The sequence below is a fragment of the Notamacropus eugenii genome, chromosome 2 (assembly GCF_028372415.1).
Source record: "Notamacropus eugenii isolate mMacEug1 chromosome 2, mMacEug1.pri_v2, whole genome shotgun sequence".
Taxonomy (NCBI): Eukaryota; Metazoa; Chordata; class Mammalia; order Diprotodontia; family Macropodidae; genus Notamacropus; species Notamacropus eugenii.
This window is the reverse complement of record NC_092873.1, coordinates 403,971,520-403,994,788: the sequence shown is the minus strand read 5'-3', so window position 1 is coordinate 403,994,788 and position 23,269 is coordinate 403,971,520. Positions and strand designations below refer to the sequence as shown.

Sequence of the window (23,269 nt, the reverse complement as noted above, 5' to 3'; positions counted from 1 at the left end):
AAAACCTAGAAAGACTTACATGAAGTGATGCATAGTGAAGTGAACAGAACCAGGAGAATATTATATACAGTAACAGCAATATTATTGGATGAGGAATTGTGAATGATTTAGCTATTCTCAGCAGTGCAGTGATCCAAGACAATCTCAAAGGAGTAATCATGAAGCATACTATCCGCCTCCAGAGAAACAACTGCTATCATTTGAATATAGACTGAAGCATGCTATTTTTCACTTTTATTTTTTCTTTTATTTGAGTCTTCTTGTACAAAATGGCAATTTTACACATAAAAAAGACTATTCGGTTTTCTTCATATGTTTCTTTGTTTAAAGTATATGTATTTTTTAAAAGTAATTTTTTTGTTTATTTTTAGTTTTCAACCTTCTTTTCCACAAGATTGAGTTCCAAATTTTCTCCCCATCTTTCCCCTCTCCCCACCCCAAATCACCATGTATTCTGATTACCCTTTCCCCCAATCTGCCCTCCCTTCTATCACACCCCTCCCTTCCCTTTTCCCCATCTTCTCTCTCTTCTTGTAGGGCAAGATAGATTTCTGTACCCCATTACCCGTATTTCTTATTTCACAGTTGTATGCAAAAACAATTCTTAACATTCGTTCCTAAAACTTTGAGTTCCACCTTCTTTTCCTTCCTCCCTCCCACCCATCCCCACTGAGAAGGCAAACTATTCAATATAGGCTATACATGTGTAGTTATACCAAAGACTTACATAATAGTCATGGTGTGTAAGACTAACTATATTTCCCTCCATCCTCTCCTGCCCCCCATTTATTCCGTTCTCTCCTTTGACCTTGTCCCTTCCCAAAAATGTTTACTTCTAATTACTCCCTCCTCCCATTTGCCCTCCCATCCCCCCCAAACTCCACTTATCCCCTTCGCCCCACTTTCCTGTGGTGTAAGATAGATTTTCATACCAAACTGAGTATGCATGTTAAACCAAATGTGATAAGAGTAAGCTTCACTTTTTCCCTCTCACTTCCCCCCTTTTCCCCTCCATTGAAAAAGCTTTTTCTTGCTTCTTTTATGAGAGATAATTTGCCCTGTTCCATTTCTCCCTTTCTCCTCCCAATATATTCCTTTCTCATTCCTTAATTTTATTTTTTTAGATATCCCTTCTTATTCAACTCACCCTGTGCCCTCTGTCTATATGTATATAATTCCTCCAGCTACCCAAATACTGAGAAAAGTCTCAAGAGTTACAAATATTATCTTTCTGTGTGCTGATGTAAACAATTCAACTTTAGTAACTCCCTTATACTTTCTCTTTCCTGTTTACCTTTTCATACTTCTCTTGATTCTTGTGTTTGAAAGACAAGTTTTCTATTCAGCTCTGGTCTTTTCATCAAGAATGCTTGAAAGTCCTCTATTTCATTGAATGACCATTTTTCCCCTGAACTATTATACTCAGTTTTGCTGGGTAGGTGATTCTTGGTTTTAATCCTAGTTCCTTTGACTTCTGGAATATCATATTCCAAGCCCTTAGATCCCTTAATGTAAAAGCTGCTAGATCTTGTGTTATCCTGATTGTATTTCCACAATAATTGAATTGTTTCTTTCTGGCTGCTTACAGTATTTTCTCTTTGACCTGGGAACTCTGGAATTTGGTTACAATTTTCCTAAGAGTGGTTCTTTCAGGAGGTGATCAGTGGATTCTTTCAGTATTTATTTTATCCTCTAGTTATAGAATATCAAGGCAGTTTTCCTGATAATTTCATGAAAGATGAGATCTAGGCTCTTTTTTTGATCATGGCTTTCAGGTAGTCTTATAATTTTTAAATTGTCTCTCTTGGATCTATTTTCCAGGTCAATTGTTTTTCCAATGAGATATTTTGCATGGTCTTCTATTTTTTCATTCCTTTGGTTTTGTTTTGTAATTTCTTGATTTCTCATAAAGTAATTATCTTCCATCTGTTCCATTCTAATTTTTAAAGAACTATTTTCTTCAGTGAACTTTTGAGCCTCCTTTTCCATTTGGCTAATTCTGCTTTTTAAAGCATTCTTCCCCTTATTGACCTCTTTTGCAACTTGGATTAGTCTATTTTTAAAGGTGTTAATTTCTTTAGCAATTTTTTGGGTCTCCTTTAGCAAGCTATTGACTCACTTTTCATGATTTTCTTGCATTGCTCTCATTTCTTCTTCCACCTCTTTTATTTGGTTTTCAAAATCCTTTTTGAGCTCTTCTATGGCCTGAGATCATTGCATATTTATTTTGGAGGTTTTGGAAGCAGAAGGCTTGACTTTTATGTCTTCCTCTGATGGTAAGTATTGTTCTTCCTCATCTGAAAGGATGGAAGAAAACACCTGCTCACCAAGAAGGTAACCTTCTATAGTCTTATTCTTTTTCCCTTTTGGGGGCATTTTACCAGCCAGTTACTTGACTTTTAAGACCTTTGTCAAGTTGAGGATATACTCTTGGGACCTATAAGTTCTCAGTTCCTTCAAGGTGGCACAATCCAGGGAGAGGAGTGGAGTTTACTCCTCTCCTGGCCTGCACTCTGGTCTGTGAGCAACCACACGCATTCTTATCTGCCCAGGATCTGCGTGCGGGTAGGGTTCCCTTTCCACCATCACCACCAGCTCCACCAAGCCAGTACTCTTCCTCACCCCAAGACTGCCACTCAGAACTGTGACAGATGGCTGCTCAATTCCCCCAGGGTCTTTATTTGGAGGGCTCCAATAATGAATGCTGCTGGCTACTGCCAGACCCTTCTCCCTTCTCACCCAGGTGAAAGAGATTTCTTACTGACTGTTGAAAGCTGTCTTTGGTACTTTTGGATTAAGAAATCTGGGAACTGCAACTGCTACCCAAGATTCTGCTCCCTGTGGCCTGCTCCAGTCCTATACCTGACACACCATGCAGCCAAGGGTGGACTGCACTCTACTCTGAGCCTGGTGTAGTACACCTTTCTTGTCAGCCTTCTTTGCTGTCTTGGGCTGAAAATATCTTTTACTCTATTGTTTTGTGGCTTCTGCTACTCTAGAATTTGTTTAGAGTCACTTTTTAAAGTATTTTATGGGCTATGAGGGTAGAGCTAGAGCAGGTCTGTCCTTCTCCACCATCTTGGCTCCATATTATTTTATTTTTAAACCTTTATAGTGATACATGTAATCTGTTATCTTTGAGAAGTATTTAACAATAGTAATTCTCAATATAATTAAAGTTCTTTCCCATATAATGCCAAAATTTATTTTACTGTAACTACTTTAATGGAAGTATTGCTAAAGTGAATTACATACTTCCTGCCATCTTAAATCAAGAATACTCCAATTTATTTTTTTCTTGATGATTCAGTCACAAAACCAGAAGACAAAAGAAAGTTACAGCTAAATGACTTTCCTTAGAGAAACAAGTAAAGAAGTTGGGGAAATTTATTGTGCCCCTCTCTAAAGAAATTGAGAAACACTATTTTGTGGATGCATTGATCATCTCAGGTCAAGTCAACAAACTATATTATATGCCACCCAGTGTGCTAAGGTGGTGATGGATTACTGTCTTCATGATAAGCAGGTTTAAAAAGGCCACTGTGAACATATTGTGATTCATGTACCAACATCAATTTTAGAGGTGAAATATTAAGAAATCCTAAGATGTATTTGGTAAAACTCTCTAATTCAGCATATACTTTGATACTTTATCATCTGAATATAAGGTAGCTAGGTGGCATAGTGGATAGAGCACTCACCTGGAATTAAAAGGACCTGAATTCAAATCTGGCCTCAGATGCAGACTAGCTATTGACCCTGGGCAAGTTACTTACCCTCTTTACCTCAGTTCCTCATCTGTAAAATGGAGAAGGAAATGGCAAAGGACTCTTGTATCTTTGCCCAAGAAGACCCCAACTAGGGTTACAGAGAATCAGACAAGACTGAAATGACTTAACAACAAAAGCGTCTGAATATAAAAGTAGACATAGGGGTGAACAACAAAAACATATGTTGAAAAATAAGGTCCAGGAGTAAGATGTTAAAAGGTTATAGGCTTAGAACTCTTATCTTCATATAATGAATACCTTCTTTGAGAAAAGAATCAGCATGTATTAGATATGCACTAAAACTGAGATTTATTATTCCGTAGTAGACTGAAACAACTCTACTACTATGGAAATGTCTCCTAGATAATCTATCCTTACAGTCAAACTACTGACTCATTTAAACCAAACAATAAAAGTAATTCAAAATTTGTAAAATAAAAATGAGAAAAACATATGGTATGCAATTAAACTAACTCTGACCTACATAAATAAATTATTTCAAAAAAGAAAATGGAAGGAGGGAAGAATTTTGATCGTTGTTGAGTGCAAACTCATTTTATTCTATTATATTTAGCTAGCCCCCAGCTATGCTTCACATCCAGTCATCTTCCAGAAAATCTAGATTAGGGTGGGGAACCTGTGGCATTGAGGCTTCGTGTGGCCTTCTACACGCTCAAGTGCAGTAATTTGACTGAATCCAAACTTCACAGAGCAAATCTCCTTAATGAAAAAATTTCTTCTGTAAAATTTGGACTCAAAGGGCCACACCCAAGGACCTAGAAGGCCACATGTGGCCTCAGTGCCACAGGTTCCCCACCTCTGATCTAGGCCCTCTTGGGCATCTTGTTATCTGCTTTGCCATTATGTGTGTACATCTCCCCTCAACACAGCCCGATATCTTTTTTCATCTTTCTCTGAATACAGTAATTAAATCAGTACTAATTTTCCTCTTGGAAAGGGCATAACAGTCAACTGTACTATAGTTCCATTTACAGTGCTTTAGTCACTTCATTTTAAAACTCCCTTCCCTTTCCACCACATATGTGTTATTTCCCTCTTTGATATCATTATGTTTTTATCATCAGCACGAGGCACAAATCCTGTCAAGTAGCAGTGATTGATGAATGCTTTTTTGTTCATTAATTTTAACTGTTTCCTGGTGAAGTTTAACAAGATATGATTGAGTTTCAATAATGAGAACAAAAGTGCCTAGTCAACAAACAGTTAATCTTTTTGTCAGAGATAGCAGACAACAGTAGTGTAGATTATAAATTTGTTTATAAAATCTTACAATACAAGGTGGTGGAAGATTTTGAACAGTATTGGCTCATAGACTATTGAGAAACAGTAGAAGGAAAACAGTTTTAAAGAAAGCTTAATAAGAAATTAAAGAAACAGCATTATCACATAGATATTTAAGGATAAAGCTGAAAGGACAATGAAAAATGGAAAAAGTATGTAAAAAAAATTTTAAACTCTTTTCATCACTGAGAACAGTGGAGTCTTAAATTTTTATATCCTATCATCACAGTCCTGCTGTGATGAGCTGCTGGAAGAGGAAGTGAATATTGGACTAAGGGGGAAAATATATAGGAAAAACCACTGAGCAAGACCAGAGGTACATACTAGAGGTAACACAATTATTAGTTCATTCAAGCATTAAGTCTCTAGCTAACTACTTCTCTTACATATCCCTGAAGAATAGAAAAACATTTTAGAGCATATTACAAAAAAGGTGACCTAAGGAATGTCAGTAACTACCAGTCTATATGCCCATTTTCTCAGTCTCCACAAAAAAATATGCAAATCTCCAAATTATCAAAGGCATCTTTGTTGAACATATCTGAAGGGAGTAGCAACTAAGAGCTGAAAGCATTATTCTACAATGAATCACATTTTTACAATTGTACAATAGACTATAAGGAACAGAAAATACAAGAACCCACTTATTGTTCAGTGACTATAAAAAAGCTTTTGCCTTACTTATAAAAACAATACTTTAAATACTCTTTTCCAATAAGGAGTTACCCATGCATATGTAAGAATCATTAAAAAAAATTCCTTAAGAGATATAACATAACTTTGTGGTAGTCAGTAGTTATTAATATCAAAGCTTAAGAAAGAGATAAATGTTCACCAAAAGGGTTCACTGCTATCATGTTGGAGATTGTGTGTGTTCGTCCTTTGTTGCTGAAGAAGAAATGATGACAACTTGCACTTGACTTTGTTTTGAGTGAGGGAGGGCCATGCAGCTCACCAGCCTCACTTCTCCTCTAGAGCCATCTGAATCCAATGACCAGATATTCATCAGAATGACTTGAGATGACCCAGGATGAGGCAGTTGGGGTTAAGTGACTTTCCCAAAGTCCCACAGCTAGAGAATGTGAAGTGTCTGGGGTGAGATTTGAACTGAGGTCCTCCTGCACTGGTGCTCTATCCACTGCACCACCAATGTGAAGGAGGATTTTATACTTGATCCTAGAGGTGATAAGGAGCCATTGGAGTTCATTGCATAGGAGGGGGTGACATGATTGAACCTAAACTTGGGGGAAATCACTTTAGTAGCTGAACACAGTGAGGTGAGAGATCTGTGGCAGGCAGTCTAACCAATATGCTATTTTGTAAAAGACCATGTATGAAGTGATGCTGTGTCAGAGTAAAGAAGGGAGCATATGATGGAGCTTAGTCAAGGACTAAAAGAGAGATTTACAGATACTGGTGCTGAGGTCCTTCAGATGCTCCTTTCTGTAGATGACATTGTGCCATTTGCATTAATCCCTAGAAAATGGCAGAATTTCCTAAAATCTATAATCATTCCAAAAACTTTGGACTGTCTACCAGAAAAAGTGGCTGAGGGAAAAAATTTTTTAAAGGAATTACAGATTTACAACAAATTCTATATTCTTCCAGCTCTTTTGTAGCAAGCTAAGAGAGGCAGGACAAATACAGGTGATTCAGGGAGGTGTTATATTTTTTGTACAAACTGTATTGAAGTTGAAATGTTAGTAATTTGGTCAACAAACATTTTTCAAGCATATACTATGTTCCAGGCACTGTGGATACAAAGAAAAGGGAAAAAAATCCCTGACTTTATGAGACATTCATTCTAAAGACTCTGTTCTGTTTTCAGATAAATAGATTATATTATTTTACTTAGCTAAGAGTATTACATAGTTAGAAACTTCATAAATATTTGTTAAAAACATAAATAAATTAACAAATTTGCTTTTGAGAATAGAATTTAATGAACCCAATGGTATCGGGTCTGTATCTTCATTTCTTTGATCTCTGTCTTCATTCATATAAAAATTCTTTCCATGTTATAGAAACTCCCTGTACAGATGCATTTCAGCAATTCATTTGTATGTTATGATATTTACTAGTTGCCTAGAATAGAATACTAAAAGGTTAAATGACTTGCCTGTGGTCTGTAGTGTATGTCAGAAGCAAGACTATGCCATGCTGCCTCCCTTTTTGGCTTTTATCCTTATTTAAAAATGTAATTGGCAGTGAAATGTTTGTTGAATATTTCAGATAATCAAATTTTTTACTGTTTGTTTCAAAAAATTCTAATTTTTAAAAATCACTACACCTAGAAAATATTCCCTAACTTAGAATCTGATGTTCTAGATCTAGAACTTCAGCTATAAAATTAAACGAGTTTTTTCACTTTGAGGATACTAGGCAATTTTAAATTGGTTGTATATCTTCTTTATGTAAATTTGCTTTTTGCTTTCTTAGAACTTTTAAATGTTCTTTCATTATCAGTTACTTGAACAACTAAGAAAACTTATTATTAATGGCTGTTTATTTGTTTGTTTTTACTTTCCATTTGGAAATTTTTTATATTCTGGCAGATCTTCTTTCTTGGAAATAAATCTTGATTTCTTCTCTAATCTTTAAAGTTGTTCACATGAAAAGCTCTAAGTTATTGCTGTATGGCCGCCCCATTCATCCACCTGGGATTACGTTATATACCATGTCCAAAAGATACTCAACTTTTGAATGTTTTTTTCTGAAGAAACAAATGCAAGCATTTATCATCAAGAATAGAATAATTCAAGAGCTTTCTCAGAAGACACCAGTTCTCTTACTTTGAATTGATGATAGAATTTAACTGAATCATAGATTTTGAACAGGAAGTGACCTGAGAGGTCATCCAGTTTAATGCTCTCATTTTTTAACGATGAGGAAAACTGGAGAGGTTATGTAACTTATCCAAGGTCACAGAGGTTTTAAGTTACAGAACCAGAATTTGAACCCAGTGTTCTGAGTGTGAATGTAGCGTTTTCCTACTATATCACTTATCTCCTCTGGTTGAAAAATGACTGAAAACATTTAGTCTGTGTTCATTTCCTTTTCTTTCCAAGTTTTTCTGCTTCCTCCAGAGAAGGGGGAGGGGGGAGTAGGGAGAAGGGGGAGAATAAGAGGATATATACAGATAAATCTTCTTAAAACTTGGAAATTCCTTCAGACAAATGGGAAGAAATTATTTTGCCACTGACCATCTTGGTTAGGACATGACTTTGTTTGCTGAATCAAAGAGCTCTTAATTTTTGTTTTGAATTTTGCATGCTTGGCTTTACATGATACATTAAAATTTAATTAAATTTTAGAGCACAAAATATGCTCTTTAATATTGCCTACAAATCTGATTCGTTTTAGTTTCCATAGCAGCAGTGAAGTAGTATTCACAAATTTATTCATTCTTTATGTTACTATTAGTAGAGCTAAGTTTTATAATTCCGCTTTACTTTGAAATGGCTGACATCCATGCATACATATTCAGTTTATGGAAATATAGCTTAATTTTCTTGTGCAGAAATCAGTTGGCAGTAGAATTTTCTATTTTTACTATATCTTCACACCAGTGCTTTGATTTTGGGGCTACAGGCAAATATTTTGCTCTATAATACTTGATTAAAGTGTCTTAAAGTGTTTTTTTAAATCAGTCTTATTGAAAATACTAAACTCATGCCTCAATAGTTGTTTCCTATTTCATTACTAAAGTGCTTCTTTAATAATAAGAAAGAACAGCAAGTGGTGTAGTTACTTTTAAAACACCTTTTATATGTTGGTTTCTTTTTTTAGTTCTCATGCCTGTATGAAATTCTACTGGACTTTGTATTTACTTCTGCACATAAATATTTCACAAAGATCTCTCTCACTCTTTATTAGAAAATCCCTGCTTTTTAATTTTATGCCAAGAACAAAGTCATTAAGCAACATTCTTCATCTAGATTGAAAACTTCAGTTCAATTCTATGGTATTTTTCAGAGATGAAAAAACAAGCATAAGGTTAACAATGAAATACCCATTCTTTGCCAGTTTTTCTTACTTTTGTTATCTTATGCCTCTTACTTAACAGTGCATATACTCTTACCTAAAACTGGATATAGTGTAGGCTTTGATAAATCCATAAGTAAGCATTCACCCACTTTGGCATGCTTACAGACAGGTTTCATCTTTCTTCAATATTGTTCGCTTTCCAGTTTGAAGACTACTCCTGAGTTCATATGCTCAGACCTTCTATTCCAGTTCCTTGTCTTTTGGTTTTAGGGGTAAGTGACCTTTATCAGGATTCACTGTAAATTCCCCTGAAATTCCCCAATATTTTGAATTTTCTTTTATTTTTCTCACTAGGATGCAGCACAAATGCCAAGCAAGTTGACGAGCAATCTGCAACTGCAAATGAAGAAGTGCTTTATCCTTTCTGTAGGGAACCAAGTTATTTTGAGATCCCTACAAAAGAATTCCAGCAACCATCACAAATAACAGAGAGCACTATTCATGAAATCCCAACAAAAGATATACAAAGCTCCCATGCAGCAGGTGCAGGGCATGCTTCATTTACCATTGAATTTGATGATAATGCTCCTGGCAAAGTAACTATTAGAGACCATGTGACAAAATTTACTCCTGATCAGCGCCATAAGTCGAAGAAGTCCTCTCCTTCAGGTACTCAGGATATTCCTGGGATTCAAAGTGGAATGATGGCACCAGAAAACAAAGTTGCTGACTGGCTGGCACAGAATAATCCTCCTCGAATGATTTGGGAAGGAACAGAGGAGGACTCCAAAAGTATTAAAAGTGATGTTCCAGTTTACTTGAAAAGGTTGAAAGGTAAAGTTAATGATCATTTCAGTTCTTATTTTGTGGTAAAGAAAATTAAATGATCTTGCAGTAAGCATGCTGTGTATTATTGTGTGACTTATTATATGGTAGATAATGGTGTTCAATTAATTCTATTTAACATATAAAAAACAGGAAGCAGTCATCATCCAACTTTATTCTGTGAATAACAGTGTACCTTCATTTACTTGTTCCTTTCTTTTCTTTCTGTTTTCCTTATTTTTTAGGGGGAGGGATGGAGAAAAGGTGGGGGAGGTCTGGTCCTATGACTTCATTGGTATATCCTGGAAGGAAACTTCTTTCACTAAATCAGATCAGTGACTATTCTTCAACTTAAAATGTTAGGGAGTTGACAGAGGGAAAATTAGAAGTTGTTACTTATCCAAGGTTAAGCATCATTAAGACTGAGAATTGGAACTTGAACCCAGATCTCAAGACTCTGAAACGAGCACTCTCTCCACTGTTCCATGCTGTCCATTTTCTTGTGAAAATCAGATTGTTGGTATAAGTTGACTTTTATGTCATGAAATATACTTCTTTATCTCCCATCAGAAGCAAAATATTTTGTAATATGTTTCACAGAAAACAAAATTATATGTAATATTAAGTTGAAATGATGGAAATCAAGGATGTAAGCAGAATTAAATGCTACTATGATAGTTTTATCAAAACGTCTATCTAGACTTTGGATGAGATTTTAAATAATTTTGACATAGAAGAAAAATTTCACATTTTAAAAAATGACAGTACTATATAATATTATTTTCAGATATTAAAATCAGTTATATGGAAATACAAATATTACATATTACTTATTTTTAACATTAAATTCTTGGGCAAAGAATCACATATTAGAATGTTTGTGACATGCTTCTCATGTTTTATAAGTATAATAATTAGTCAGAGATGGGTATATTTTTATATCAGAAGTGCAGGCATAAATCATTCAAATTATCCAATTGATTATTTCTTGGTTTTGCTACTTATACTTTTACAAAATAAAAACTATTTAGGATTAACTAGAGCTTTTAACTGCTCTGATTTTTATTTCTAAAATCATCTTTAAGTGTCTTGAATATTATTGGAAAATAATATATTAGTTTTATAATACGTTGTGTTTATCCTACTGTATTTTGGTATTCATAATGAACTATAATTTTACTTTCACTATCAGGTAAGATTAACCAGGACTCTAAATGTTGTCAGTTGGAGTTCTGCCAATTATTTGATGGAAGAATTGGAGCCTGTTTTGTCACTTTTTTTTTTTGTAACATAAGACTGACTCACATCCAAGTCAAGGTGTCTTCTTATCAGGCGTCTTCTATTTGCAATACATTGTGCGCAGCACTGAGGATATAAAGAGAGGCAAAACTGAATTCAAATATTTATCGAGTACCTAGTTAAGTGCCTAGCACCATGCTAGGTGCTAGAAGAGATACAACATTTAGAGAATAGGTCACTGTCCTCATCTAGTAATGAGGACCTGATACATGAACAACTAATTCAGTACTTGTTAAGTACATGAAAGGAGCAAAAAAAAATTTTATATGAGGTCAAAGTACGAGAAAGATCATAAATATCTGAAATGCTTCATGACTTTGTCATTCAGAACTGTGTATTTTTATAAGATAATTTGGTTCCCTTTTAAATTATCTTGCTAAATCTTCAGTGACTTGACCCATGGCATAAATAAATTACAGAAACACTAAAATAAAGTTCATAATTATGACTTTGATCCATCAATTAAAGGCTAATTACATTTAGCATCTAGTTTTTACTATGATATCATTGTGTGGACGTATTTTAGAAGATTTTTCATTAAAGTATATTTTTAAAATATAGCTTCAAATAGTAAGTGTCAGTCATCTAGAAAATTCACTTTGTGATGGTGTTGACAAGATGAGACATTATTAAGTATGTATATGTGGTAAATACAAAGTAGTAATATTGTCGGGGTTATCATCTCTGTTGCTTTTACCAACTTTTAAAATTATTCTTGATTAGATCTTTAATTTAGAAAGGCATAACTTAAACTACTGAATTATGTAATTACCCAGCATAAAATCACTGTCAAAGCTTAAGTGGCAGAGTGAAGAAATAACAATTGACAGTTTAGTTTTATTCTGTATCCATGGGGAGTTAATTTCTTTTATTACTAGAACTTTAAGACTCAGTTAATCTAAGGGATAGCTGTGAGCACATCTGCTTTCTAGCTAGTATCAAGGCCACAAGTTGTCTTGAAGGGGAAAGACTAGAAAGGAAAATTAGGAGGATAATTTTAAAGAAACTCATTTATTGCTTTTGGTGCTAACAGTTCATGAGGAAGTGTTCAGTGAAAGGAATTCCCATTTGACTTAGGAGTACACATCTTGTCTTCCAAAGCTCATAATGATTCCCCCCCTTACCCCCATGAAGTTCAGTTCTTATTCTCTTATCATTCTTATGTAAGTGCTTACTAATAAGCTTTTTTTTTTGGAAGAGGGCTATTAATTGATATATAACAAAACCCTATTTAATAATATTCTGAGGTGAAAGGTTAATCATTACAATTAATTTTCCATTAAAAGGAAATAGATAATTTACCTTTAGGAAATTTTGTTAGAGATGATTCGTAGCACATACTGAGTTGAATAAAGACAAAAAGTCAGACATGTGAACAAGTACCTGTTATAATAGGAGATAACAAGAGGAAGTACATTAATAAGGTTTTTTCTTTTTACTTTATAAAGGAATATTCTGTAAGACACATTGAATTTGTGTTTTAGCAGCATTTTGATGGTCAGGAAACCACTGAATTATTGAGTTACCTGACAACAGGTATGTTTTTTGGGTTGCCAAAAGAGACCTTCATTCTGTAAAATAAGTATTTCTAATCATGGTACTGAGACAAAACTTTTTTTTTCATTTTTAATATAGTATCTTGTATTCTTTTTTTTAAAATTTATTTATTTAACTTTTAACATTTATTTTCACAAAATTTTGGGTTCCAAATTTTCTCCCCATTTGTCCCCTCCCCCACTCCAAAACACTGAGCATTCTGATTTCCCTTATCACCAATCTGCCCTCTCTTCTATCATCCCTCCCTTCCCTTGTCCCCATCTTCTCATTTGTCCTGTAGGGCCAGATAACTTTCTATACCCTATTACGTGTATTTCTTATTTCCTAGTAGCAAGAACAGTACTCGACAGTTGTTCCTCAAACTTTGACTTCCAACTTCTCTTCATCCCTCCCTCCCCACCCATTCCCTTTGGGAAGGCAAGCAATTCAATATAGGCCATATGTGTGTAGTTTTGCAAATGACTTCCATAATAGTCGTGTTGTGTAAGACTAACTATATTTCCCTCCATCCTATCCTGCCCCCCATTGCTTCTATTCTCTCTTTTGATCCTGTCCCTCCCCAAGAGTGTTGACTTCAAATTGTTCCCTCCTCCCATTGCCCTCCCTTCCATCATCCCCCCTACCATGCTTATCCCCTTCTCCCCCACTTTCCTGTAGTGTAAGATCGGTTTTCATACCAAAATGAGTGTGCATTTTATTCCTTCCTTTAGTGGACTGTGATGAGAGTAAACTTCATGTTTTTCTCTCACCTCTCCTCTTTTTCCCTCCACTAAAAAGTCTTTTGCCTGTCTCTTTTATGAGAGATAATTTGCCCCATTCCATTTCTCCCTTTCTCCTCCCAACATATTTCTCTCTCATCCCTTAATTTCATTTTTTTAAGATATGATCCCATCCTATTCCATTCACTCTGTGCTCTGTGTGTGTGTGTGCGTGTGCGTGTGTGCGTGTGTATGTAATCCCACCAACTACCCAGATACTGAAAAGTTTCAAGAGTTACAAATATTGTCTTTCCATGTAGGAATGTAAATAGTTCAACTTTAGTAAAGACCCTTTTGACTTCTCTTTGCTGTTTACCTTTTCATGCTTCTCTTCATTCTTGTGTTTGAAGGTCAGATTTTCTTTTCAGCTCTGGTCTTTTCATCAAGAATGCTTGAAAGTCCTTGATTTCACTGGAAGACCATTTTTTCCCCTGAAGTATTATACTCAGTTTTGCTGGGTAGGTGATTCTTGGTTTTAGTTCCTAGTTCCTTTGACTTCTGGAATATCCTATTCCATGCCCTTTGATCCCTTAATGTAGAAGCTGCTAGATCTTGTGTTATCCTGATTGTATTCCCACAGTACTTGAATTGTTTCTTTCTAGCTGCTTGCAATATTTTCTCCTTGACCTGGGAACTCTGGAATTTGGCCACAATGTTCCTAGGAGTTTCTCTTTTTGGATCTCTTTCAGGCGGTGATCTGTGGATTCCTTGAATACTTATTTTGCCCTCTGGTTCTAGAATCTCAGGGCAGTTTTCTTTGATAATTTCATGAAAGATGATGTCTAGGCTCTTTTTTTGATCATGGCTTTCAGGTAGTCTCATAATTTTTAAATTGTCTCTCCTGGATCTATTTTCCAGGTCAGTTGTTTTTCCAATGAGATATTTCACCTTATTTCCATTTTTTCATTCTTTTGGTTTTGTTTTGTGATTTCTTGGTTTCTCATAAAGTCATTAGCCTCCATCTGTTCTATTCTAATTTTGAAAGAATTATTTTCTTCAGTGAGCTTTTGAACCTCCTTTTCCATTTGGCTAATTCTGCTTTTGAAAGCATTCTTGTCCTCATTGGCTTTTTGAACCTCTTTTGCCAGTTGAGTTAGCCTATTTTTCAAGGTGTTATTTTCTTCAGCATTTTTTTGGGTCTCCTTTAGCAGGGTATTGACCTGCTTTTCATGCTTTTCTTGCATCTCTCTCCTTTCTCTTCCTAGTTTTTCTTCCACTTCTCTAACTTGATTTTCAAAATCCTTTTTGAGCTCTTCCATGGCCTGAGCCCATTGAATATTTATTTTGGATGTTTGGGATACAGAAGCCTTGATTTCTATGTCTTTCCCTGATGGTAAGCATTGTTCTTCCTCATCAGAAAGGATGGGAGGAGACACCTGTTCACCAAGAAAGTAACCTTCTATGGTCTTATTTTTTTTCCCTTTTCTAGGCATTTTCTCAGCCAGTTACTTGACTTCTGAGTGTCCTCTCCACACGCACCACATCTCCAGATCTGCCCAGCCAGGCTTGGGGTCTGAGATTCAAATACAGATTCCCAGCCTCAAGGCTTTGGGCAGGGTTGGGGCTACTATTCAGTGTGAGATTAAGTTCAGCTGCTCGGATGGGAGCAGGGCCACCTCACGGGGCTCAGTTCCCTCAGAGGTTTTATGGGGAAACCTCCAACAATGGATCTGAGCTCCTGCCTGCTTTGGGAGCCCTTGTCTTCTGCTGCCTCCACTGCTGCCTCCCAAGGGGGCCTGAGTTATGGAGACACCCCACTCCCCTCTCGGCCAGCCAAAGAGACTCTCTCACCGACCTTTGGAGCCTGTGGGTGGAGGGATCTGAGCAGTCGCTGGAGATTCTGTTCCTGACGACTGCTCAGATCTGCTCCTCTCAGTGCCTCGCGGCCAAGGCAGGGCTGGGCTGGGCTCCAGGTCCGCAGTGCGAAGGACCTTTTGTGAGAGGTTTTCAGGGCTCTCTGGAACAGAAATCTCCTCCACTCCATTGTTCTGTGACTTCTGCTGCTCCAGAATTTGTTGGGAGTTCTTCTTTACAGGTATTTTATGGGCGGTGGGTTCGGAGCTAGCATATGTGTATCTTTCTACTCCGCCATCTTGGCTCCTCCCCAGTATCTTGTATTCTAAAAAAAAAAAAAATGTAGTTGTTGTTGCTACAAACCTGACAAACTTAATTGTTAGAGGAAACAATAAGATGTGGTGAAGAGAGCACTAGACTGAAAGGCCTAAATTCTAGTTACTATGCAACTATAAAGCTCTATGACCTGTCGGTTTCCTTATATTTAAATGAGATAGATGGACTAGATAATAGCTCCCATTTTCAATGTCACTTTAATTGAAGGTCAGAAGAGATTCAATGACCTGCCTGCCCATAGTCACTGGTAAAGCTGAGATTTGAGCCCATATCTTGCTGACTCCATTCCAGGATGTTTTCTACCACACTGCACACAGTCTTGATTTAAAGACAAAAATTATCTTATCTCTTTACAGTTGTCATTTTGAAAAAGCATAGGAAAAAATAAAATTTCACTAGTTCAAGTAATTATTTTCCGTTCTTATGATGGGGCATATTTTTCAAGCAGTGATATCAATTATAAAGTTTCATGTTCTTCCTTAATTATATTGTTGTGCTGGTAGATTTTGTTTGATTTCTGTTTTCCCTTTGAGTTTTGTTTTTTCCTTCAATCAATAAGCATTTATGAAGTGCCTACTATAAACCAGGCTCTGTGCTATATGCTAGGGACAAAAATTGAAATCCCCAAAAGGATTTAACATTGTATCAAGAAAGACAATATATGTTTACATATGATAAATAGAAAGTAGTCAGGGAAGAGAAGACATTAACAGTTGAGGGGCTCAGAAGAGGCTTCATCCTTAAAGTAGTAACTGAGCAGAGTCTTGAAGGAAAGTAGGGATCCCATGATATCTAGGACTTTCCCCTGAGGAAAGTTAGAGCAGAGGCATGGAGATGGTGGAGTGTGATGGAAGGGGAACTGAGAGAGGAGGCAGAGCACAGGAGGGGAATGATGAATAAGGAGGCTAGAAACATCAGGAGGGAGACAGGGTGCAAAGGGTTTTAAAAGTTAAACAGGAAATTATATTTTATCTTAGAGGCAATAGAGACCCTTACTAGAGCTCACTGAGTGGTGCAATACCATCGTTAGAATTCTACCTATGATGCTTGATACTCTGGACTTTGAATTCAGAGTTTACTTTGAGATCTTAGTTTTGAGAGACCTTGTGGTACAGCAGAAAGAACATTGGCTCTGGAGTCACAGAATCTGGATTAAAAGCCTCTGAAACTTTTTTTCCTTTTGTGACCTTAAACAAGTCACTTACCTGCCCCCTCCCCTGCCCAGGGCCTCATTTTCTCCAGAAGTAAAGTGAGAGGTTGCCTCTGAGGTGGCTGAATTAGGAACTTGGTGACTAAAAGAGCAGTGGAGCATTCAACAGAAATAGGAAAATTTGGTACAGGAGAGGGTTTAGGAAGAAAGATACTTAGTTTTGTTTTGGGCCTATTAGGTTTTAGCTTCCCTGGAATATTAAGTTTGAAGTGTCCAGTAAGTAGTTGGTAATGTGGTGCTAGAGCTTAGGAAAGAGACTGAGCCTGGGTTTATGAATCTGGGCGTCATCTGCATACAAGTGATAATTACATATTTGGAGGCTGATGAGATCACCAAGAGAAGGAAGTATAGAGTAAGAAGAGGATCTCGGACAAAGCTTTGGGGTATGCCCATGGGTAAGAGGTATGTATGGTACTGAAGAAGCTCCAACAAAAGACTTGCTATGGAGCAGTCACATAAGAGGAAAACCTTGAGAGAATATCCAGAGGGAGAGGGTACTACTCAACAATATCATTAATCATCTTAAATATTTTGGTTCCACAGTACTTTCCGAATAATCACTATATTGAAGATTTACATATTTGTTTCATTATCTGAGTCTTAGTCATCACCTTTCCTTTGGAGAAGGTACTTTATAGACATTAGAACACTTTCATAAATCATTATTTCCCTATTTTATTCAGCTGCCATTGATTTTCTTTGGCTCCCCATCTGTGATTTCTAATTGCTTTTCTTCTTTCTTTGTTTACCCTTTCTTTTTCTGAATTGTTTTACTCCTATGTACCATCTCTTTCCCCTCCTTTCATACCTGCTAAGTATGTTATCAGAAGCCAGTTTTTCAGAGCACTGAGTAATTGTGAGACTAACTTCTTAGAATCTGGTCCTCTACAGAGAATTCTGTTCTCTGTGGGCCTTCCAGATTTGCACCTGAGGTTTTTATCATTAAAAATATATTGTACCAAAATTAGTGAACAAATATCCTAGGGTGTTTGTGATAGTAAGATATTTGGGCAACAAGTTTAGTTCTGGAAATTATGGACTAGATTCACAATCTTCGCCAAAAGAGGTTATTGCCAGGGCTGGGGAACTTGTGATCTCAAGGCCATGTGTGTCCTTCTAGGTCCTTGGGTGTAGCCTTTTGACTGAGTCCAAATTTCACAGAACCAATCCCCTTAATCAAAGGATTTGTTCTGTAAAACTTGGACTCAAAGGGCCAAACTTAAGGACCTAGAGGGCCACATGTGACCTTGAGGCCTCAGGTTCTTCATCCCTGATTTAAACTGTGATTTGCTGCAAAGTTCTACATATATCCAAAATATCTTTTAACTTCACTATGCTTTCACACTGAAGCAAGGTAGTATTAGATTATTTCTTTATCCTTTTTGGCATGTAATTGAGATTTGGTTTATGAGCATGCTGAATCAGTGAAAGGTCAAATAACATGCATAAAATTTCACATCAGGGAAGTATGAATTAATTTATAGTGACTATTATTTACCATGATATTTTAGACCACTGTTAGAAATATCAGCTTGATGTTCCAAGAAGTCAGATTCATTCTGACGACACTCTATAAAGTGGACAGAAACAGATCCTCGAATTGATTTTTCCTAGTACAATGTCATGTACCCATAAAGTTCTCAGGCACATGTTTATATATCATAGGAACATAGATAGTTCAAAATCTCCTTCCTTCTAGGAAGTTAGACCTTTTACCAAAAGGATATTCCTAGGGTAACAGAGCATAAAGAGTTAAAAAGAGTTTGTGAAGGTTTACAAGAATTTTTTAAAAATCAGGGACATGCTTAGATATTTGAAAAATGGATTCAGTAAATGTTAATTGATAGTAGTGCTATATATAACTGGGTAAATGTTAATTAATGGTAGTATTATATATAACTCTTAATCTTACATAATTTTTTTTTATTTTCAGTTAAGAAATTGACTTGGATTCAGAATTATCATGTAGTATACATATAAGTATTATCGTGATTTCTCTTTATATGAGAAAATAAGGATGTAAATGAATGTGAAAACCAGTTGAAATATATTTCATAGAATCACAGAATCTCAGAGTTGAAAGGGACTTGAGGTACTTTCAAGTTCAGTTCATAGCTGCACAAGAAATCCCCAGTGCAATATAACTGACAAGTGGTCAACCAATCTTTGCTTGAAGAATTTCACTGAGGAGAAATCCACTGCCCCCCAAAGCAGCCTATTCTAATTTTTTTCTTTTATAATCAAGATTTTATTAGTTAATTTGGTAATCAGTACATAGACACTATGAATAAATTGTACATTTAAAAATGCTAGAAAAGTCTAAAAACTATGTAGTTGTAATCTTTTTCTGAACTGTTATTCCAGTGACTTTCTTACTCTTAAGTTTGGAGGCAACTCTCCCTAAAAAGAGGTTACCAAATACCAGCATCCTGAATATGGATAAAGTATTTGGTTTTTAACAAAGCAAAGTTCCATTAATTCTGTATTTGATAAAACTATACTCATTATACAGATTTTCCAGTCTTTTAAAGCACATTAACGAAGTTACTGGAAAAAAATTGTACCACCACTAACAGAGATGACAATGTCACAGATAGTGTACAATTTTGAAAGGGAGATCCAACAGCAGGGAGCAGTTTTATTTAGGAAACAATTGTACCTAAAGATGAGATAGATACAGATTAAAATAAAAGCTTTAAAATTCATGGTCACAACTCCAAATTACTATCTGTGCTTCATTTAAAATGTCAAAACTGCCTATGGATGTTAAGTCTATGCACAAGACACACAAAACCATACTAGTCAACATTCTACTAATTTCTGGTTGTATTAAAACAAATAAACAACAAACCAAACTGACAACCAGCACATGATTTCACCTCTTTAAACAGGAATATAAATAAAGCCACTTTAGACTGGCTAACATTTATCTAAATGTTTTAAAAAATTAATGTAATGAGGTGGGATTGCCTCCTTCTTAAAAATGTGTTTCTAGAGCTGCTAAAAAACTGGCATTTACAAAATAGTTGATAAAAATATTCCTCTGAATTGTACAAGAAGGGAGGTAATAGGGACAATTGTTAAAACACATGGTATAAGATGTTATTCAGATTTGGTTTCTTTCTCTCCTGCTGAATCAGAGACTGGAATCTCTTCATTTTTAATTTCTCCATTTTCTGCAGGCAAATCATCTTTATTCTCTTCTTGGTTAGTAGCTTCTGCTTGTTTTCCTTTTGCTCCTTTTTTTACTTTTGTGTGAACTTTTTTGTCCTCAGATTTATTTTTTCCATCTGTCTTTTTGGGCTTAGGTTCAACTGTTGCAAGGACTGGTTTAGCTGACAATCTAGCTGACCTTCTCTTGAGCTCCTTCCTTACTTCCCCTTCTTCAGAGTTGACCTTCCTCTTGGGCATCTTGGCTGCGAGGGTGGATTGGCTCCCTCTCCCCACAAACGGGCGAGCACCAATGGGTCGACAAGTTGGAGGGAAAGGGCCACAGTGGCGGGAGGTACTTCTCCAGCAGGGCTCCTGGACCTCGATGCTCCTCCTCGCACCGCTGAACTGAGAGGACCTGCAGCTGGAGCAGTCTGAGATATATATCAGCCTATTCTAATTTTGAATATCTCTAGCTATTGGAAAGTTTTTCTTTATATCAAGCCTAACTTTAACTCCTTATAATTTATAACTGTTACTTCTAGTTCTGTTTGAGGCCCAGTCTAGTTTTTCTTTCACATAACAGCCCTGCAAATACTGGAAAGAGCTGTCACCAAAAAAAAAAAAAAAGCAAAGTATGTATGTCATGTGCCAGCACTCAGGATACAAAGGAGCATATAGTGTAACCAAGGAAGACAGCATGTACGTTTGCATGTATGAATGTACATAGGAAAACAAACTATATTGAAAATTGATACACAATAATTTTTAAGGATGGACAGCTAGGTGACTGAGTAGATAGAGTGCTGGGCCTGGAGTCAGGAGGAAGACTCATCTTCCTGAGTTCAAATCTGGCTTCAGACACTTAGTAGCAATGTGACCCTGGGCAAGTCATTGAATCCTGTTTGCCTCAGTTTCCTCATCTGTAAAATGAACTGGAGAAGGAAGTGGCAAACCACTCCATTATCTTTGCCAAGAAAAGCCCAAATGACGTCACAAAGATTACGACACGACTGAGACAACCAAATAATAACAGTTTTTAAGGAAAAGAACCAGCAGTTGGAAAGATCAGTACAGAGTTTATGTAGAAGGCATTATTTGAATCAAGAATTAAAGAAAATCAAGAATTCTAAGCTGTGGAGGTGAGGGAGTGCATTCCAGGCATTGGGGACCATTGCTGCAAAATCACATAGATACCAGATGAAGTGTTGTTTTTGAAGAATGGTAAAAGATCAGTTTGACTAGGCCAAAATATGCATGAAAAGAAGTATCATGCAATAATGATATAAAGGGTGGTTGGGAGTAGGTTGTAAAAGGGTTCTTAATGCAAAGAAAAAGATCCTAGGTAAATTAGGGAGCCATTGATTTATTGAATCGAGAAGTAACATGATTAGTTCTGAGTGGGGCATGGCAGTGGTCCAGGCAAGAGACCATAAGGACCTGAAATCAAGCATTGCAACTGCATGGGGAGGGATAGGTGATAGACATGAGAAATGTACCTGTGTCAAGATTTATCAGCTAGTTGAGTATATATTATGAGTGAACGGGAAGAAGAATCAAAGTTATAAACTTGCCAAAGTTATAAACTTGGTTGACTGGAACATGGTGGTGCCTTGAGCAGAAAGAAAGAAATTTGGTAGAAGGGATAATTTGGAGGGAAAGATAATTCAGTTTTGGACATACTGAGTTATTGATATGGGACTTAAGCTCAGGAGAGAGACTGAAGACTGGATATTTATATCTTAGTGATGTCAGCATAAAGAGAATTATTAAACTCTTGGAAGCCAATGAAATCTTTAAGAGATCCTGTTAGGAGAAGAGAGTCTAGGAAAGAGCCTTGGAATACACTCAGAGTTAGGGTCCTTGGTATGAATGGTGTTTTGGCAGAGAAGATTATTTACAAACTTTTTGTGAAAATAGAGACTATACACAGGGGGTAGAGTGGTAACCACTGTCCACTGTTGCAGAGGACAAGGAAGACGAGTACATGAGAAAAGACCATTAGAGTTGGCAATTGTGAGAAATCATTGGTTACTTTTGAGAGATCAGTTCCATTTGAGTGCCAAAATCACAAATCATAATTGCAAAGGGCTGAAAAGTGAGTGAGAAGATGAAGGCAATAAGTATACATAACCTTTTCTAGAATTTTAACTGAGGAAAGGAAGAATTGAAGGCAACAAATCCATATCCACGGGTGGGGAATCTGCAGTCTCAAGGCCTCCTCTGTGCAGTCCTTTAACTGAATCCAAACTGCACGGAACAAATCCCCTTAATAAAAAGATTTGTTCTGTTAAACTTGAACTCAGTCAAAATACTGCACGTAAGGACCTGGGAGGCCTCATGTGGCCTTGAGGTTGCAGCTTCCCTACCCCTGTATCTGCCAGAGTAGATGGAAAGGGATGGGATCACACAAGGAATTAGCCTTGAACAGAATAAGGAATACGTAATCAGAGACTGGAGTAAAGAGAAAGAGAAGGTCAGTCAAGGGACTGACCGTGAGATCTTCTTCTTTCCTTGAGTATTCTGTATGCCATTTCCCCCCAAAATTCCTTTAGTTCTCATATTTTATGATCTTGAGAGTTTTCACCATCCTGGTTATCCAACTCTGGGTGCTATCTATCTTTCTATCTGTCTGTCTCTCTGTCTCTCTCTGTCTATCTGTCCATTCATTCATCCATCCATCCATTCATACATCTATCCATCCATCTATATACATGCTCCTGCTTTTCTAACTCCCTGACCCCCATAAACCTTAAAAAAAAATTCACATGATCAGATCATCACCATTACATTTCATTCTACACTTCATATACATTTTTGGCTAAACTCTTTGAGAAAGCTATCTACAATCAGTGTCCCCTCTCTGGGCATCCAACCTCATTATTCAACTGAAACAGCTTTCCCTAAAGTTACCAGTAATCTCTTAATTGTCACACCTAATAGTCTCTTTTCAGTCCTCATCCTCATTAACAACTCTAAAGTCTTTGACATTATCTCCAAAGTGTTCTTCCTAAAAGTATAGGCTTCACGGTGTCTTCCCCTACTCAGTAAACTCCTTTGTCTCTCTATAATCTCCAAGGTCAAACAGGAAATCTTATTTTTGGCTTTTAAAGCTCTCCATTTAAAACTCTCTTTACCTTTCCAGTCATCTTCTTCTTTTTTCTCTTCCACAAACTTTAGAATTCAGTGTTATTGACTTTCTTGTCATTCCTCACATACTTCATCTCCCTGCTCTGTTCTTCATTTCTCGAATATCCTTTCTCCTCCTACCTCTTAATTCC

General features: G+C 36.5%; 1 protein-coding gene and 1 pseudogene across 7 annotated transcripts in view; one reads left to right on the top strand and one right to left on the bottom strand.

The window, feature by feature from the left end:
- Positions 1-23,269, top strand: part of CEP170 (centrosomal protein 170) — a 173,699-nt gene that overhangs the window by 80,644 nt on the left and 69,786 nt on the right. For 6 of the 7 annotated variants that reach the window (XM_072647598.1, XM_072647597.1, XM_072647596.1 and 3 more), the window contains exon 8: positions 9,414-9,893. The exons of the other annotated variant lie outside the window; for it this stretch is intronic. In XM_072647598.1, coding sequence (XP_072503699.1) covers positions 9,414-9,893 — 480 coding nt within the window. The remainder of the gene's footprint in view (positions 1-9,413; positions 9,894-23,269) is intronic. 7 annotated transcript variants of the gene reach the window in all.
- LOC140529164 (non-histone chromosomal protein HMG-14 pseudogene) lies at positions 19,941-20,249 on the bottom strand (annotated as a pseudogene).